We start from the raw sequence: 20,697 nt of genomic DNA, 5'->3' as shown, positions 1-20,697 counted from the left end.
TCCGCACGGGTAGGTACCACCACCCCGCCTATTTCTGCCGTGAAGCAGTAATGCGTTTCGGTTTGAAGGGTGCGGCAGCCGTTGTAACTATACTTGAGACCTTAGAACTTATATCTCAAGGTGGGTGCCGCATTTACTGGCTCTGAGCTCGTCCACCCATCTAAGCAATAACAAAAATTATATTCCTCATAGCTGGAGCTCGTGCTATGCAAGGCTGCTGCACTAATAAAGGGTTACGGTATCGCTGACGTCACTCTGTCTAATTAAGGCAAGAAAAGAAACTAAGTTATTAATATAAGGTTATACATATTTCGCCGAACTCATTAGTACCGCAGCCCGCGAATTATCAAACATTTGGTAAATAGCAAGCTGAAAACACTTAATTTGATAAATATGCAATTTATTATCATTGCTCGAGTCTGTCGGTTCGAGATAAATTCGATGAATATTCTTTTGATATAAAATTTATAGGATTAAGATAGTGAACGGTCCAAGTGGCTTACTATGAGTATTGGATGAACGAATATCGCATCAAAGTGTCCTTGACCGAAATCCAAGGATTACTTGTAATTCTAATATAATATCATGTTTTATCGATCCTACCAAGTTCATTAGAAAAATTGGTACCCGCCGGCGGGATTCGAACACCGGTGTATCGCTCAACACGAATGCACCGGACGTCTTATCCTTTAGGCCACGACGACTTGCGGGGAATATCTCCGTACCTCATATAAAAAGCACTGGGTGATGGTGATGAGAGTAGCGAAGGCTGCGTGCAAGGAGAAGAACACGTCGTTAAGCTGCACCGGATTCAATCCGCGGGGATGACGACTGAAGTACTCGTTCTGTAAACATTCAATTATTTTGTACACACACGCACAGACAACGTCAAGTACACCTGTGGCATTATTGGTCCCACATACCCATTATATTCGCGCATCATAGCCACTAAGGAGTAAGCATGCATTTTACTGGTGGTGTGACCTCTTGTGAGTCCGCACGGGTAGGTACCACCACCCGGCCTATTTCTGCCGTGAAGCAGTAATACGTTTCGGTTTGAAGGGCGGGGCAGCCGTTTTAACTGTACTGAGACTTTTGAACTTATATCTCGAGGTGGGTGGTAGCATATACGTTGGAGATGTCTACGGGATTCAGTAATTGATTTGATTTGATTTGATTTGAATAAAACGCTCGTAGAGGAAAGTTCAGTAAAAAATAATAATAATAAGTTGATGTGCGAGATTAAAATTTCCGTCTAAAACTGAACGGCCACATAACGCGAAGATCGGACGGCCGATGAGGCAGAAAGATTCTTAAGTGGAGACCACGTATTGGCAGGCGCGGAGAGTGACGACCATCTACCACACGGACGGATGACCTAGTGAAAATCGCTGGGTTATGTTGGATGTAGGTGGCAACGGACCGGCCAAACTGGAGATCGATTGAAGATTCCTATCTTCAGCAGTGGACAGCTATAGGCTGGGATATACTTCGATGTCTTTTTTTCTTTCCTACCTAAGCTGATAGCCTTGAGAAGCTATTTCAGCGTAACCTTAACTAGTAGGTGAGCTCACGGGGCTCAAACCGGAGTGATGCTAACACTGGCCCTAGCAAGAGCAGTGCTTCGCAGAATCTACCACCGGATCAGAAACGCGACCCACTGAGAAGATCCGGCGAGAAACTCACTGGGCTGTGTCTATGGGTTAATTCGCTCGTCGAGCCCTTCGATGTCATAATATTAAACGAAAATTGACAAACCTGAATCTCTTTAGAAAAATACAGTCCACAGTTGAAAAGCGAGTACATGGTGAAGCCCATAATGTTTAGCGCCAGGAAGTCGAAGTTGAGACCGACCACGCTTTTCCTCTTGAAGTTTATGTATATTTGAGGGTAGAACGAAACTGACCAGGCCGCGAAGTATATCCAACCCATTATGTACGATATTATGTTTATTTCGTTGGAGTGCATGACGGTTATACGTAGGTACACTGTGTCTAAGCTAGAAACAGGAAATTAATTGATATTAATTGATAGTACTTTTTTTTTAATTTGTTTTCGCGAATCGCAGACGTTATTAAAAATACTTTTACGGTTTTACGGGAATCAAGACGAGTCGGCCGTCAGCCATAATACTGTAAATTATTCGCATCGTTGGAAATAACCGAATGACAATAAAAAAACTAGATATAAAACCGTAAAAATAGTTTTAATTATAATACATTAATGTTTGCAATCAAGTACAATCTGGCACCTACCACATTTACATTAGGGTATAAAATTGGCTAAATATGCTTTCAGCTTTTAAAACTGAATATCCCAAATTTAAATGTTTCTAAGATTTTATAGTATAATGTGACTTAGTGAAATTTAGGATAAGATATTTTAAAAATAATGAATCTGAAAATTCGAAAACTATTTACAATACACCTTGTACTTTTAACAAAATAAGTTTGCTATTAGATATGCGACCATCTGTGTTAAGCAAAAAAAAATAACACGTGTGACTCTCGGCGACTGCCGCAGTAACAGCCTGGCCACGGGACATTCGCCGATGCGAATATTCGCGCGGTGCGAACGGCGAAGCGTCTAGCGACTAAAACAAGCGCATAGAAATGTACCTAACAAGCCACGCGCACCGGCGACCCGCGAAGCGACCGGCGAAATGTACCGAGCGAATCGCGCGATGCGGCGAGCGAGCAAAACAAATGCATGAATACGGACGGCGCGAGCCACGGAGTCGAGCGGTAGTCGCGGCGAATAGTACAGTGATTAAATGAGTTTAGTTGTTTTCGCCGCGAAAAATTAACGCCGAAATTTTTATATTTTTTATTTATTTTTTATTTTATATTTTTAAAGTCGTTGCACCGGTGTTCGAATATCAGGCGGGTACCAATTTTTGTAATGAAATACGTACTCAACAACACTCAACGTTCACGATTGATTTCCACGGTGAAGGAATAACATCGTGTGATAAAAATGAAATCTTCAAAATAATAATTTGCGTAATTACTGGTGGTAGGACCTCTTGTGAGTCTACACGGGTGGGTACTACCACCCTGCCTATTTCTGCCGTGAAGTAGTAATGCGTTTCGGTTTGAAGGGTGAGGCAGCCATTATAACTATACTTGAGACCTTAGAACTTATATCTCAAGGTGGGTGGCGCATTTACGTTGTGGATGTCTATGGGCTCCAGTAACCACTTAACACAAGGTGGGCTGTGAGCTCGTCCACCCATCTAAGCAATAAAAAAATAAAATAGCTGAAATACTAGCTAGACCAGCTATTTGGAAGTCTAGCCACCCAAAGTATTTCTCGTACTTCTTGTGGAATTCTCCATCTATAGGTATACTCCGATTCTTATTCAAATCATGTACTTCACAATCTTTTCCAAATAATAGGTCCTGAACCAAAAAACTATTAATTTGTAAGCAATATCGAGATAATTTCGATATAGACATTTCGCTGTCGGACTTCCTTACTAGTCGCGGCGGCGAACGTGAGTACCCGTGGCCTGCAAACGGTGCTGCGCGAATGGTCGCCTCGCCCACCGCTTCGCTGTTCGCACCGCCGATCCCCGTGGCCAGGCCGTAAAGCTATTGCCTTTTTTATAAACTTATGCAATTATAATTAGACAATAAAATTTTAATATTAAAACAATAATAAAATAAGACCACGCTATATTTATAAACATTAACAAAAGCAAAACATTAACTGTCCCCTTCACACTCATAAGCTAGACAGCGCGAAAGAGAGAGATGGGCAGACTTTTCATGATGCGCATGCAGTGCGACGTCACGCCGCGCGCTTACTCGCAAACACTATACAAGCGCAACGTGTCAATGTGTTGAACGCGAGCTACATGGTAGGCGGAGTAGGGGGCGTTAGGTTTTATTTTCGTTACGGAATTTCTTGATTCAGTCGCCGCGGTCAAAGCCCGCGATAAAAGCTATGCAATAGCTTAAAATAGTCAAGTAATTTAAACTATTGATACTTATGGTGTATATAATACATATCGCACTTACTTGACAAAACCTGGCGGTGTAACATTGAACGTCACTTCCGAATGTCCCGGACTCTTTCCGTACGCGCATATATCGTACGATATCACCACCGTTTTATTAGGTTCGTTCGAACCTGGTATTTCTATTGACGGTGGCACTAGTTGAACTATATCTGGATGTTGAATATTTGATATCACTTCTAGGGATGTGTTATATTGGCCTCTGGAACAAGAAGTAAGTATTAGACTGGAAACAAAACTCAGTTAATAATTAAATGAAGCGACTATTCCGTTCAAATATCGTAGCAAGATACATTTTTTCTAAATACGTTTTTAAAAGATATTCCCCATTGTTGTTTAATAAAAATAAAATTTGTAATCTTGCGTCATTACCGGTGGTGAACCCGTACTAGGAGGTACCATCATCATGTCTAATTCTGCCGCGAAATGTAATAATACTCACATTTGGACCAGTTTGAGTAGTCGAGTTTCTTCGACTAAAAGATTCAGATCAGTTACTTCGACGTACATCTTGTCTAACTGGGAATGTGCACTCGGTATACCTGAAAGAATTTAATGACAAATCTTATTACGGATTACCTTAGCCAATGAAATCACTTCCTTAATAATGCAATTAATGTTTTATAATATATTCGGGTTTTGCTGACTGTACTGCACTGGTGGTAGGACCTCTTGTGAGTCCGAGCAGGTAGGTACCACCACCCCGCCTATTTCTGCCGTGAAGCAGTAATTCGGTTCGGTTTGAAGGGTGGGGCAGCCGTTGTAACTATACTTGAGACCTTAAAATTTATATGTCAAGATGGGTGGCGCATTTACGTTGTAGATGTCTATGGGCTCCAGTAACCACTTAACACCAGGTGGGCTGTGAGCTCGTCCACCCATCTAAGCAATAAAAAATAAATAAATAAAATCGAAGTTCCTTTGCTAGGCGATTTGTACTAATCAACATTACGAGTGGAGTCACACAGTCTTATTTCTTTGGAACGTTAACGAGATATAATAAAATGTTCACGAATGTTCATGCTCGGTAGCGTAACATATATTCAAATGATGAGATTACAAATGTTTAAAAAAAAAAAACATTCTAAGAAACAATTTAATAAAAAAATTATTCGCACTGACTCGAAAATAATTCCACAGTTTATTCTACGAAATCACTTTAATAAATTATATCTCAGAATACAGGTATTCTGAGAATTATATTTTTATTCGGATTGAGGTCCCGATGACACGATGAATTTAAAATTTTCGTTGTAGTTTGGATTATATAAGATTTTTCTAAATCAACTTTTTGTGATATTAAAATGAAATGAACTTCATATCATATTTTTAGTTAGAAACGTTTCCCGAACTAGGATTGTGGTATTACGAAAAGCAGGGGCAAACTAATCTTAAACTACATCAGAACCAATGCCAACTTTATAAACTATACAATACTAATATTATAAATGTGAAAGTTTGTATGCTTGGATCCCAAATTGGATGAACGAATACCTAGTCAGGTCATAAATTCTGTCACATGTTTAATGTAAAATAATTGAAACAAGTTTATTCATTATGTAACCATTCATATACCAGAATGAACTTAACAAAACATAGATTCTTATGACACTAAAGTTTATTCAAAATGACCTCCGTGATTTTGAATACAGGCCTTCAATCTGCGCGGCCAGTCGTCTATCGCAGCACGAACGAGGTCCATGTCAATATCGGCGGCTGCCTTAATCAAGGATGTCTTGAGTGACTCCAAATTGGGATGAGGCTTTGAGCACGCCTTTTCCTCCAAGTGTTGCCATATCTTGTAATCTAACGGATTGAAATCTGGACTGGAGGAGGGCTAGTCTTCGTGCCGGATGAAGCCGATTTCACGCGCCGCCAGCCAGTCTTGTGTGCTCTTCGCTCTATGAGCTGGCGCCGAATCTTGTTGGAATACCCAGTGCTTGTTATTGAACATGGTATGAGAAACAGGTTCCACAAGGTTCGTCAGGACTGTATTTTGATACACAACTGCATTCGTTTTTACACCTTTCTCACAAAAATGTACCTCTGTTAAGCCCCAATAAGAAACTCCCAACCATACCATGAGCGAGGATGGAAAATGACCTCGTTGGATACGCGGAATACGGTTGCTCGCTTCTTCACTACTGTGTGCGTACACCTTATCATTTTGTTTGTTGTAGCTCTCTTCTACGGTAAAAATTTTTTCATCCGAAAAAAGAATTTCCCGATATTTTTTTCCCGCGTACCGCTACAACAAAGCGCGGCATCTCTTCAGTCTCAGGTCCATTAGACGAGCATTCAAACGATGTCCTGTTTTTCTTAGATATGCCCGAAGCCCTAAGTCTTCATTTAACACCCTTTTCACCGTGGTTCTGCTTAACCCCATCTGAAGGGCCAACAGTTTCTGCTTACGTTTGGGATTTCTTTGAATTCGCGCCTTCACAGCTTTTATCACTGCTGGAGTCCTAACAGACCGAGGGCGACCACTTCTTGACCTGTCATCTACACTAGAGTCTTCATTGTATCGTTTGATGGTACGATAAACGAATCTTTTGGTTATATTCAAATTTTTCAGTATGTTAAAAATTTGAATTGGTGCGTAACCGCAACGATGCAACGCAATAACTGCAACACGGTCTTCTTTAAGCGTCCACTCCATATTTAAAAATGAGTAAAATTCTAAAAGTTATACATTTTTATTTTCATGAACTATTCGAAATTCGAATTCAATAAACTTTTTTGTGGCCAGCATTCTAAAAGAAAAGTTTTTACTGTGTGACAATACTTATGACCTGACTATTTATAAATGAAATTTCCCAGATAGACAACCTGGATTGACACAGAAGGTTTTTTTATCATGGTCAATAATATAATCTGGGTAACGCCGGGTATGTATGCTTTTTTTAGGATTGAAGGATTACTGGTGGCCCGGAGGCCTTTCCAGTTTCACCAGGACAGGTGGGCGAGCAAAAGGAGGGGTGGGATTTGCTAACAACTGCCCGAGCGCCTCCGAAGGAGACCTAACACCTCAAGAGCAATTGCTTCGCGAATGAAGGTATTTCTGCTCTAAAATATAACAACGTATTCGAAGGTTTGTAATTATACATAGTAATCAATCTATAAAACAGCTGGTAGTTCGTAACTCTTTATCTCGAGAAAATTCAACATGAGATGCAAAATATTAATTTTCTTACTTACCAAAATAAAGTAAAAAAAATTTTTAAAGATACAATAATTAAGTAATAACTTACCTAAAATTAACATAACAACTAAACAGAAGCGTATTCTATGACTAGAAATAGAGCACGCGGCTGCTCGCGGCCTCAATACTGCACTGCATTCCGCCATCGTGATCTGTTTACCTGTGAACAACAATTAATTGTAAATAGACATGCTTTAACAAAAACCGACTTCAAATAGAAAAAAAAATCCAAAACAAATTAATATATAATAAATAGTACACTAAAAACAATAATCATCGAAATCGGTTGGCGTCATATTGTACATTATTTAGTTATTCATCTATTTGTCGCGCACGTACTAAATGCAAATTTAAGACTTATATGGTACTACTACCACCCCGCCTACTTCTGCCGTGAAGCAGTAATGCGTTTCGGCTTGAAGGGTGGGGTAGCCGTTGTAACTATACTTGAGACCTTAGAACTTACATCTCAAGGTGGGTGGCGCATTTACGTTGTAGATGTCTATGGGCTCCAGTAACCACTTAACACCAAGTGGGCTGTGAGCACGTTCACCCATCTAAGCAATAAAAAAATAAAAATCCGCCGAAACGTGAATGAGGAAAAAAATGTATGCACGTGATTATGTGTTAATCCCACTATATTAATTTTGATATTTTAAATTAAACATTTGATCATTGGGTCAAAATAATTATATAACATTTCTCTTATCTACTCTTATCAAGAAACAGTATTCATTCATATTTATTTAAACGTTTATAATACTATTAAGGCATTCAAGAGTGTTTTCTTGATAAAATATTAACCAATAAAAGAGAATGGATAGGTCGTGTACAAGTTTCGAAGGTAAACAAGGAAACGTAATTAATAAGGCCCTAAAACAAGTTCATAGAAATAGCGTTGTATGCGAATACAATGTTGTAAGCCTTGTATACAAATATATGTTCTTAAGACGGGGATATAGTTACGTTATTATAAATTTGGATGCCATAATATGTACATAGGTAAACTTAAGTGAAAACTTAGTTAATAAGGGTTATGTTCGTGAATTTTCGTTTTTTTTTTATTGCTTAGATGGATGGACGAGCTCACAGCTCACCTGGAGCCCATAGACATCTACAACGTAAATGCGCCACCCACCTCGAGAGTTCTAAGGTCTCAGTATAGTTACAACGGCTACCCCATCCTTCGAACCGAAACGCATTACTGCTTCACGGCGGAAATAGGCGGGGTGGTGGTACCTACCCGTGCGGACTCACAAGAGGTCCTACCACCAGTGATTACGCAAATTATAATTTTGCGGGTTTGGTTTTTATTACACGATGTTATTCCTACACCGTGGAAGTCAATCGTGAACATTTGTTGAGTACGTATTTCATTAGAAAAATTGGTACCCGCCTGCGGGATTCGAACACCGGTGCATCGCTACATACGAATGCACCGGACGTCTTATCCTTTAGGCCACGACGACTTTTTTTTTTTTTTTTCCACAGGAGAAAATCGCCGGATCCCCACCCGCGCGGCAGGTGGGGTATGTGGGAGTTGAACCTCACTAAAAACTCCTGCCGCTCACAACCGGCGCCCTACCTCGGACCGGGCCGGAGCCCAGTCGGGGCTATTGAAACGGCGGGACAGGGTTGACGCAGAGCACATTACATCCATCCCACCGTCCCACGGACGCCGGACCGGTGGCCGCCAGCGAAACGACCACCGGTTCCCTCGTTCAGCGGGCCGAGAGCCCGCTTTGATGGCGCCGCGTTACACCTTCCCCCAGAGCGGTCGGGGGAACGCGGTCTACCATCACCCGGCTTCCTATTGCGGGTGAGCGTGCAGAGCACGCCACCCCTCGTCTGGGTCCCTCCCCGCACAAAACGGGTGGGACCCCTAGCTCTTAGGGGGCCAGGTCACGGATACGACCCCGGTCCCGACCCCCTGCTCGGCGGCGGCGGGTTTCTGCGTAGTGAGGAGAGCTTTCCCTCACTCGCCCCGCCGCCTCCTTCTGCGAGATGGTGCACTCGCAGAAGTCGAGCATAGCCTTCCATGACTCATCGCTGCCAAGCATCGACGCCACGACGCCAGGCAGCGACAAGTCAGGTCCTATCTTTGCGACCAGGACACGGCGCTGCACCTCCCAAGCGGGGCAGACAGCGAGCGTATGCTCCGCCGTGTCCAGGTCGTGTCCACAATGGTGACACCTCGTCGTCGGCTCAGCCCCTATCCGGCGCAGGTACTTCCCGAAGCATCCGTGCCCGGTCAGCACCTGCACCAGACGAAAGGTGAGACGTCCCTCGCCACGATTCACCCAGTCATCAAAGACCGGGTAAACCGCCTCGACGGTCCGTAGCCCCCACGTGGGGTTGGCCAATCGCCTCGACCACGACTCGAGCACGGACCGCCGAGAATGGGCCTTCCGCGCCCGCAGCTCACTCTCGGGGACACGCGCCACGCCCCGAGCACGAAGCTCTCTGCGCCACCGATAGTCGGCAGCGAGCGACTCCGCCTCCAGCTCCCATGGCGGCGTCCCCGCCAAAACACACGCCGCCTCGAAGGAGACGGTGCGATATCCGCGGATGACCCTGATGGCAACGGTGCGCTGCGGCCGGCGCAAGAACCGAGCCATAGTGGCCCGGTTGCGCGGCTCAGCCCACACAGGTGCACCGTACAGGGCCATCGATCGCACCACCCCCGCGTAGAGACGGCGCACAACCTGATCCGGTCCCCCAATATTCGGGAGCAGCCGGCTCAAAGAACCGGCCGTCCCCATCAATCGGGGGACCAGCTCCGCAAAGTGAGCACGAAAGGCCCACCGGCTGTCCAACACGAGGCCGAGGTACTTCAACTGCACCCCGACCCCTATCCGGACGCCTCCAACCACGATGTGGGTGTCAACGGGTGGCGCCCTCCGCGGCCCGTGAAACCACAGAGCCTCGGATTTATTGAGCGCCACGTCGAGACCCAGCCTCCTTATCCTTCCGACGACGAGGGCCACTCCCGCTGTGGCGAGACGGGCAGACTCCCTAAAATCATCCCCCCGGGCCACGACCAACGTGTCGTCCGCGTAACAAATAACGCGGAGGCCCGGGAGGAGGGCGCCCCTCAGCACCCAGTCGTACCCGATATTCCACAAGAGGGGGCCGAGAACCGACCCCTGCGGAACACCACGCACGACCGGAAAACGATGAAGGGTCCCACCGTACCCAGTACATACGACCGACCTGGCCCCCAAATAGGACCCAACCAGCCGGCGGAGGTAGAGGGGCACTCCATGCCTCTCCAGTGCCCCCCCTATCACGGTCCAGGGCAGAGTGTTAAATGCGTTGGCGATGTCAAGAGACACCGCCAGCGCCACCCCACCCCGAGAAACGGCCTCGTCCGAGAGGGACTGCACGCGAAGAATTGCATCCACGGTCGAACGGCCCTCCCGGAAGCCGTACTGCTCCGCCGACAGGTCAGGCCCCACCCCGACCAGGTGCCGAACGATGCGGGCAGCCAGAATACGTTCCAGCAATTTTCCCGCCTCGTCCAGCAGCACGATAGGACGATACCCGGCGGCTGTATCCACCGGGCGCCCCTCCTTCCTCAACAACACAAGTCTACCCGTCCGCCAGAGCGACGGAAACCGTCCCGACTCCAAGCAGCCATTATATAGCTCAAGGAGCCGGTCCCCCAGGGCACCGAGGGCCAAGGCCAATACCCGGCCGTGGACTCCGTCCGGGCCGGGGGCCGTGTCTTTCGCAGTCATCTTGACAACGGCCACCCGGAGCTCTGCCTCGGTAATACGAGGCACCTCAGCAGGAGCTTGGCCGTCGACGGTGTCAGACGGCCCGCCCATAGCGGGAGGGACAAAACCCTCCCGCTCCTGCGGGAACAACGCCGGAACGATGTCCCGCAGCTGCTGGGGCTGGAGACGCTCAGTCATAGAGGGGGCCCACGGGCGCAACTTGCCGCGTACCAATTTGTATGGGCTCCCCCACGGATCCGCTTCGAGCGCCTCCAAGAGTCTCTCCATGTTCTGCTCCTTGGCCCGCCTGATGGCCAGCCGCAGGGCGTCCTTCGCAGCGCGATATTCGCGGTGCAGCCGAGCTTCCTCCTCCGCGAACGCGACGGGCTCGTCGCGCCGCAGGCGGCGGCGACGGCGGTGTCTAGTGCACCGGCGGCTCGCCCGAATGGAGACCGCACGCAGTCTTGCAATTTCGGGCGACCACCAGGGCGACTGTCGCCGTCCAGAGTGCCGAGAGCCGACCCGGGGCATCGAGGCATCACATATGCGGTGCATCGCGCCCCGGAACCATTCGGCCTCGGTTTCCACATCGACAGGTTGTGGGCGCTTGGGCGCCCACGCCGCCACCATAGAGGCCTCCACCAGGAGCTCCCTGTTCAGGAGCTTCAGTGCCCACCTAGGGAATGACCGGGATGCACTCTGCGGGGGGTCAACCCCGCGGGCACCTGCAGCCGGCGTCGGCGCAGGGGCAGAAAGATCGTACCGGATATACCGGTGATCGGACAACGATTCCGCCCCCACCACCACTCTCCAGCCGAGGATGCGCCGCGCGACGGGCGAGCTCGCGAACGTCAAGTCCACGATAGACTCGCCCGTCCACCGCACGCAAGTCGCGATCGAGCCCCTATTAACGATACAGAGACCGACCGCGACCGCCCACTCCTCCAGTAGCCTACCACGAGCGTCCGTGAATGGGGAACCCCAAGCGACAGACTTCGCATTGAAGTCCCCCGCCAGTATCACTGAACGGGGAGCGAGGTGACGAGCGATCACCTCTAGCCCGTCCAGGAACCGCTCGAACTCGACGGTAGGCCGATTCGGAGAAAAGTACACCCCGATCACGACGATATTTTCTAACTGTACCGCGACGATCCCGGGGCCCCTGGTCACCATCGCCAGGGGGGGGACCATCGCGGTTCTTCTGATATGTATGGCCGCCAAGCCATCAACGTCCCCAAACCAACAGTCATCCGCTGGGGGAACGAAGTATGGCTCGGCGACCACAGCCACGTCAATTGACCACTCCGCCATGGTCTGGAGCAACATGTCCTGAGCCCCAGCGGAGTGGTTCAAGTTTCCCTGCAGGAAGCGATAGGTGTGATCCATTAAGACTGAACCACATCCATCGCTCCCTCCCCTACTCCATTGCCCCCGCTATCGGGCGCGAACGCCTCAGCGGGGGACAAAGTGCCGGCCGGTGCTCCCCCGGCCAACCGCTTCTTTTGACGCCGCTTAGCTTGGCGGCGCCGATTTCGTTCAGCATTCTTGCTGGCCGGAGGGCAGGCCTTGCCCCCGGCCCGGTGGTCAGCCTTGCGCCCGGCCGCCGCACATAATAAGCAGTGCGGCGCAGCCGAGCACACGGCCGCCTTGTGTCCCGGCTGACCACAGCGAAAGCACAATCCGCTGCGGTCAACGGCACTCGCGCATTTAGCAAGGCAGTGCCCAGTGCTGAAGCATCTGAGGCACCGCCAGGCGCGTGGTTCGAGAAGGCGCACGCGGGCCGCTATCCAGCCCACGCGCAACCTGCCCGGTTCCCCCGACGGTCTCCCGGGCGGAGGAGCAGCCAAGGAGGTGGCCGCCTCTACCGGGCAACGCACCCAAACAGAGCCAGCCCCGGTATAGCCGAGGCGCAGCTCGCCTACGGTTATATTCTCCAGGGCGCAGTTGCCCCGGGCGGCAATAGCCGCCGCCACCTCATCCTTAGTGGTGCAGTCGTCCAGGCCGGTCACTCTCAATTCAGCCATTTTGACCGGCCTGTGCACTCGAACCTCCTCCTCAGGCAGAACCGTACGGAGCTTCGCCGCCAGACGCTCCGCGATGCCGGAACTATCGGCACCGGGACACTCTAGTAGCTTGGCCCCATTGGCCGTCAGCCTACAGCGGAGGCCCTCCCCCGCCCCGATCTCGTCCAGATCAATAGCCGCGCACGCCCGGGAGACTACATCTCCGTATGACACGCCCTTGGCCTCGGCGGCCGGCAGCAGCGTTAAGACCACTGCCGCCGACCGCGGCGCGCGCGTCGACTTCTTCTTCGTCTTCTTTTTCTTGGCGGCCACAGGCGCTCGACCCTGTTGGGGAGCAGCCTGAGACGCCGCAGTGGCCGGTGCTCCACCCACTTGGGGAGCTGTCGGTACGGCCCTCTTGGCACCCCGCCGGGCCACCACATTCCACCCCTCGTCCATGTTAGCCGGGGGCGGGGGCAGCGGACGGGGTTGAGGCGCTTGCGATGTGCACTTTGCGTTAGCGCCGCCCCCCCGCTTGGCTCTGTCTCGCCCCGGGCCCGCCCTAGTAGCTGGAGCCTGTACGGGGGTGGAGCGGGTCACTGCAGCACCCGACACCGCGGCATGTGTAGACGCAGGCCGTTCAGCGTCACCAGCGACAATACGTTTCGCTTCGAGAGCCGCCAGCCCGCCACCCAGCCTTTCCATTACAGCCTGGACGGTGCGATCGATAATCTCGTCCAGGCTGTAGCAATTCGGTTCCGGCAGGCCCAAGATCCGTGGCCCCGCGGATCCCTGCTGCCGCTCGACGGCCGTCGCCTCCCTAGACCGCGGCGACGGGAGACGCGAACGCCGCTGTACCGCGCGCGATGGTGGCAGCACGGGCCACGGGTCGCCAGCCGCCGCTGAGGGACAGGGACCCCGAGGGACCCCGGAGACCAGCGGCGACACCGCCGGCACAGATGCCGGAGGAGTCCGCGACCCAGCGGCACGCGGCAACGCGGGCGACGACCTCGTCGCGGCTACCCGCTTGGTAGCAGCAACCTTGCCATCGGGCCGCTGCTGCGCCTGTAGCTGTGCTCGGAGCCCCAAATTCTCCGCCATCAGCTGCACCACCTGGTCATTGGCGGAAGCAACCGAAGGCAGAACCTTCGAGACTCGCGAGACGACTTCCCGCAGCCTGCGGCCAGCAGCTTTGGTTTTGGCACTGGTCGCCGCATACGACTTGACGGTCTTCATGGCCCTGCCTATGACCAAGGCAGGGTCCCGAAGACCGCCCTCCTCCTCTTCTGTCGTCCGCCCGTCCAGCGAGGCGACAGACATCGACGCCGATGACGGCGCCGGTGACGGTGCGCCCTTCCCCCGAGCGGGTCTCCCTTTAGGGGGCGGCATCTCCTCCGCGGCAGAGGCCGAATCGGAGACTACCACCACTTTCTCCGGTGGGGCATCCGTGTCAGAGGACGACGTTAGCCCCCCCTTCCCTTCGCGGGAAGAAACTCCCCTCGATTTCCTCTTCCGCCTGACTTTCCCTTTCGGGCCAGCCGCCTCGCAGTCGCTGACGAGCGCAGAGCGCGTCGAGCCAGCGCTGGCACACCTCGGTTCGACGGGTTTTCCGCTGCCCGTCGCACAGCCCCCTTCATCGTGGCATGCTTTGCCCCCCCCAGAATACGTGGGGCAGCATGCTCCCACCGAAGTGGAAGCACGGAGGGATTCTCCACCTAGAGTGGTACCCTCCTGGGGTAATGTTTTTTGTAAGTTTGCCATCATTCATTTCGTTCCTTTGTTATTTAACCAGGGGTCGGTCCCCTGGGACGGCCCTCACGACTGGACACCCTCCAGCCACTCATCCCATCACCGGGCACGTCACAGGCTTAGGATTAGGGCATTTTTTATAGAGGTTTGCATCCTCGCGGCCCCTACTAGGCAGCGGCCCCCGCCCCCCACCAAGTGGGGATTACGGTATGGGACAACCCTTGGGACTAGACTCCCTCCAGCCATTCATCCCATCGTCAGGTGTCAAAAACTTGGGATTGGGGCATTTTTTATAGAGGTTCGCATCCTCACGGCTCCTGCTAGGCAGCAGCCCCCGTCCCCTACTCGGTAGGGATTGCGGTGTGCTTCTTCGAAGCCACGCCGGTAAACCGGTACCCCCCTTTGGGGGGCCTTCCCCTGTAGCCGCCAAGAGGCAGCCGGGGACATGGCAACCAGCGACCGGAAGGGAGTGCCCTCCGGTTCACTTCTCATCCACGTGGGGTCTACCATTACTGACAGACCCACACGTCTGACCACGGTGTGGCCACGCCGGCGTACCGGTACCCTCCTCTGGAGGGCCTTCCCCTTTAGCAGCCAAAAAGCTGCCGGGGACATGGCCTAGCATTCAAGACGGCTCCAGAAGGGAGCCATCTCCCGCTTCACGCACCCTTTGTCCAGCAAAGGTGGGAAAACGGGAACACGGTGTGCAGTCCTCTTTGTTCACGGCACCCCTGTGCAGACAACGCTGCTCCACGGTATCGGGGTGCACGCTTAAGCCCCACCGCCGCGACAAGGCGAGACCACGTTCGGTGGGGAGGCCACGACGACTTACAAGGTTTTTTAAGAAGACCACGAAAAGGTATTACTTCAAAAAAAAAAGAGTAAAGCAATGGTGGTGAGGCAGCCGTCGATATGATGTCCTAGAATGGGAAATAGTATTCACGCTATCATTTATTAAATAAATAAATAAATAAAATTAGACCGTGTACTCATATATCCATCCGCATAAATTTAAAAATGATGAAGGTAGAATCTGTTCAAGTACATCGTTTAACCGTGATAGCTCTAGTGAAATCGGTGAAAATAAGATATAAAGATCCAAACAAATAATTAAGCATAGAAACAATGATAAATAAATAATTGCGCTCAATGATGTAGCACGTGGCTAACATATCTGCATTGGGAATATTTATGAGGTCGAAAACTAGCATTTAAGTTTTATCTTAATTTAATTATTTTATAAGCAACACCTGCAAGTCAAGCCATTATCACTACGTTCTATAAAATTAATTGTTGTGAGAATTTTTATCACAATTTGTGTTCCTTATGTGTCAAACCTTGAAGTACATTTAAAAATAAAAATTTCCGTAGCGATGTGAAACTGTTTCCAAATTCAAAGAGTGATTCGCAACATATAACTGGTGGTAGGGTTCTGTGTAGAAGCCCGCCCGGGTTGGTACCACCGTCCTGTCTATTTCTGCCGCAAAACAGTAATACTGTGTTCCGGTCTGAAGGACAGGATAGCCGGTGTAACATACATAAGACTGCCCATCCAGGCCAAGATAGGCAGCACATCTGAGTCACTGATGTAGTTTGGATGTCTATGGGCGACGGTTATCATTTCCCATCAGATGAGCCGTAAGCTCGTCTGCCTATCGAAAGCAATAAAAAAAAAAAAAAAAAAAAAAAATACAATAAATAGGTTGGATGTTTTTTTTTTCTGGCCCTCCTGATGGTCGATGTTTGCCAATGCTACCAAAAATTCCAAAAGTATGCTTTAGCCACTAGCTACCTCTGAAGAATAATCGCAAGCTTCTCTATATTCAACATCTATAAAATTGTACGTATCAGTTCCGACGCGCGACTGGAGTCTTTGTCTGGACTCTTTAAAGTGATCGTGACAAGGAATATACAATTGACAAAGGTGGTTAATAAATGCAGCTCTTATAACACTTAAAGCATATTTATACTCTTATGTATTATATTGTATAATCTATACTAATATATAAATCTACAGTGTTTTTTTTTTCGGATGTTCCGTTATAACTACTGAATCGTGCATCCGATTGACTTGAAACTTGGTATCCATGTAGAAAATACATGTACTTAATGGATAGGCTAATATTTATATGAGTGTTGGACTCCCTACACCCGTTGCGGGGGTGTTAATAATGAGAATCTTTGTGAGGGTCACAAATAATAATGTTAATTTTAAATGCCCAGCGAAGCGGACGGGTATAGCTAGTCTTATATATAGACATGTAAAATTAACTCTATCAAATATTATAGATAAATAAAACATGCTACCAATATGCAACTACTATTACAAGTGACATCATTTATTGTCAAGTACGTATATAATATATGACGAAAACTAATTTAAGTTTGAAATATCTGCTTAATAGCACTAGAGTCAATTTAACGTGTTTATTAACATTAATCTAAATTTAAAATTTAATTATTAATTATTTAATTATTTGACTCTACTATCTGTTATTTTCACGCCACGTTTATTATTCAAATAATATATTTAATGACTGCCTTTGTCAAAGGTGGATAGGTAGACACACTCACTCAATTTCTAGTAAAAATACAAATGACAATTAACATTTTACCAAACTAAACACTACATGATGTGTGTGTAATTGAATTCAATACAATTGTATGTTTAAGTGCAATGTACCTACCTATTGTGCTATTTTCATAAATAAAGGGTAGCGCGTTTTTATCAACCTTTGACTTTACCCATCAAATTATCGCACCGGGGCGCTTCAATGAAATCGATTATACACTAAAAATCAGCTGAGGCGTTGAATTAACGGTTGCGAGGGAAAACGCAGCTCATCTCAGGTGTTCCTTCGAGTTACTATACTTATTAACATAGGCGTATATTTTATTCCTTCTAAACTACAATTTATAGCTTACTAGCGGCCCGCACCGGCTCCGCTCGGGTCTTTAACAAAAATTTCAACGATATTTGACGATGTTTTTTTTAATAAAAGGACACTTCTTGTGGCATAACTATAACAATCAGACATATGCTGTCGCGACACTTTTCGTAAATAATAATATCTACATAGTCGTAGTACATTATTTTATTCTATCATCAACAGTTATCACAGCGCACGCGCTGTAAACAATATTTTAGGTAATTTTTTACACCTTGGGTTACATTATTGGAGTTTTAGTAAGGATCCCTAATTTTTTTCAAAAAAGATTAGCCTGTGTCACTCGGGAATAGTATAACTTCCAAACAGTGAAAGAATTTTTCAAATCGGTTCAGTAGTTTCGGAGCCTATTCAATACAAGCAAACAAACAAATCTTTCCTCTTTATAATATTAGTATAGAAGTATAGATATCTCCTTAACAATCCTATTATGTGGAAGTTAGTGAACAAGCATCCGTAGCTTTTATGTAACGAAGTAAAAATAGCGAACAAGATAAAATTCACGTTTTATAAGCACGTGTTTAATTGATACAGATTAGCATCACGCACTTACGGGTCAATGTTTTTTTTTAATGTAATTTTTATCCAACAGTAATACATGAAGCGCAACGGAAAAGGTTACGTCGCAATTACCTAATTAAGTTTTTTTTTTTTTTTGTAAGCGATGCCTACTTACTACTTATACGAGTATTCATACTGCTGTATTAATTTGACGGATATTACTCGTTTTTTCTTTTATTTCCTAGCTACACTGGTAGCTTTGAGAGGCTATGCCAGCGTAACCTAACGAGTAGGTGAGATCACGGGGTTCAAACCTGATGACGTTGCTAACACTAACCCTGGCAAGTGCAGTGCTTCGCAGAATCTACCACCGGATCGGAAGCGCGAACCACTGAGAAGATCCGGCGAGAAACTCAGTAGGCTTTTTTTATTGCTTAGATGGATGGACGAGCTCACAGCCCACCTGATGTTAAGTGGTTACTGGAGTCCATAGACATCTACAACGTAAATGCGCCACCCCCCTCGAGATATAAGTTATAAGGTCTCAGTAGTTACAACAGCTAGTAGGCTCTGTCTGTAAGTTAATTTACTCGCCAAGATTTTCGTCGCAAGCGACGGGTTTGACTAGGACCGGTGCTTGAGGTACCTAAAAGAACCGTTAGTGGATCGGGAGGATCCGAAATGACCTTACTCATCATCATCATCATCATCAGCCTGCGGCAGTCCACTGCTGGACATAGGCCTCCCCCAAAGCTCGCCACTGAACCCGATCTTCGACCTTACTCGTACTGTTTATTTATTAGCTAGCACAGGCTGGGCAACGATAAGCCAACAGCTGGCTTTGAGTGTTAACCCGACCCACAAGACACCATAAATCATTCGTAAACGCTAGCAGCCCACTCTGAGACACCTGCCCTAGGTTCCTTGAATTCACTTATATTAATCTAATAATGACTAGTGAACCAAGGCTGTACTGTTTATCACATTTGAAAAACACAATACACTATTCTTCTATTGGAAGTCGATTTTGTTTTTTAATTCTTGGAACATTGAATTAATTCGTGGAAGTGAAAGTTGTTTAGGGCAATCATAAACATAATATTTTTCATATAATTGTTCGTGTGGCAAGTAGTTGTACAAAATTTCTGGTCGCACTTAGCATGTGTTTTGTATAGTGTACCAAGAGAAATAAAAGGCCTTCTTTCTAAGCCAAGTTTCATTGAAGCTAACCAGCGACCCAACTCAAAATACAGTCCACTTCCCGGAAAAAAAGTAACCTAAGTTTTTTATTAACCCGGACATTTCGTTTCAAGTTTAATTATTTTTAAAAGATAATTTTAAAACGAGCGGAACCCCGGGCTCGCCAGGTATTATTGTGTTTTTATTTACTATGCATACTCGTCTATTGCAGATACAATTCATTATAAATACAAACACTCAACAATAATATAGTAAGCCAGCTGTATTTGCAGATGTAATGCATATGGCCAATGAAACATGTATCTAACCGTGTTTTGTTTTTCTATCGTATTTTATTAGAACTTGTAACAAAGCACTCGGCGTATCACGTGGCACAAAATAAAACGAACAATTCGATTACGTTTTAAATTGTTTTCGTTTTTAATGATTAATAAAAGTTTATTTCGCGTTCACGAGATGTTGAATTTTTATTTTACGAATTTACTGTGTAAATTTTTATTGATTTTGATTGAACGGTTCACGAATGCGAATTCTTTACATCAGAAGGGTGAATTCATGAGTCTCCTGAAATTAGAGTCGGTACGCGTTTTTATTCTGCAAACTGTACATGAGCAGTGGTTACCAGAGTCGACGGCCTGACGGCATGCTTTTTGATCATTAGGGAAAAATAAATTAACAATCTCACGACTTAAAAGTAGATAAACAAATCTGCTGCTAATTAATGGAGATTATTATATAAATTTATTTATTCACGTAATAAAAATATCAGTGATGATTGATGGTAATAATTATAATGCTTAAATCCCACAATGCCATTTAAATCCTTTCATGAGAGATATGCGATCTTGACACTCAAACTCATTAGCCATAAGGACTAGTCTTATCGCAATGGTAGTGCAATTCTTAAAATAAAACGAGATAAAAAAAATATAAATATCGTATGTAACCTCTGTTCACGTTTGATTCACGTAAACTGATGATGGATAATTAAAGATAAAATTTAAAAAATAATATATATCTAAAATAATATTTAACTGAAATTTGTTAACTGTAATTGAACGGAAAGCAAAATGTATTTCAGAGCTCAATAAGGGACTGTCCCTAGAAAATAAATTACTACTTAGTACATAGGTACTTAGCTGACGCTAATTTTGCGGTCACTACCTAAACTCATTTGGAAAACGACTCGATATAAATGTACTTTACTCAGCGTGAAACATGATTTCACATAATTACAACGAGAAATTAATCCAGATAATCATGCGATACAATAAACCTAGCCAATCGATTCTGATTGTATTTAATTAATGATTTCAATCGAAAAACAGTCACGGCTTTTGTTACGATAATTTTC

The 20,697-nt window shown here is 46.8% G+C and overlaps 1 protein-coding gene across 7 annotated transcripts in view; it reads right to left on the bottom strand.

Annotated features, from left to right (window-relative positions):
* Window positions 1–20,697, bottom strand: part of LOC101747227 (cystinosin homolog) — a 74,191-nt gene that overhangs the window by 10,407 nt on the left and 43,087 nt on the right. For all 7 annotated transcript variants that reach the window (XM_012695321.4, XM_012695319.4, XM_012695324.4 and 4 more), the window contains 5 exons: window positions 7,273–7,383; window positions 4,464–4,563; window positions 4,023–4,223; window positions 1,759–1,999; window positions 726–845 (listed from right to left, as the gene is read on the bottom strand). In XM_012695321.4, the coding sequence (XP_012550775.1) occupies window positions 726–845; window positions 1,759–1,999; window positions 4,023–4,223; window positions 4,464–4,563; window positions 7,273–7,383 (773 nt within the window). The remainder of the gene's footprint in view (window positions 1–725; window positions 846–1,758; window positions 2,000–4,022; window positions 4,224–4,463; window positions 4,564–7,272; window positions 7,384–20,697) is intronic.

This window comes from Bombyx mori, chromosome 22 (assembly GCF_030269925.1).
Source record: "Bombyx mori chromosome 22, ASM3026992v2".
NCBI classification, from domain to species: Eukaryota; Metazoa; Arthropoda; class Insecta; order Lepidoptera; family Bombycidae; genus Bombyx; species Bombyx mori.
The sequence above is the reverse complement of the archived record's forward strand: the minus strand, read 5'-3'. Positions and strand labels throughout refer to the sequence as shown.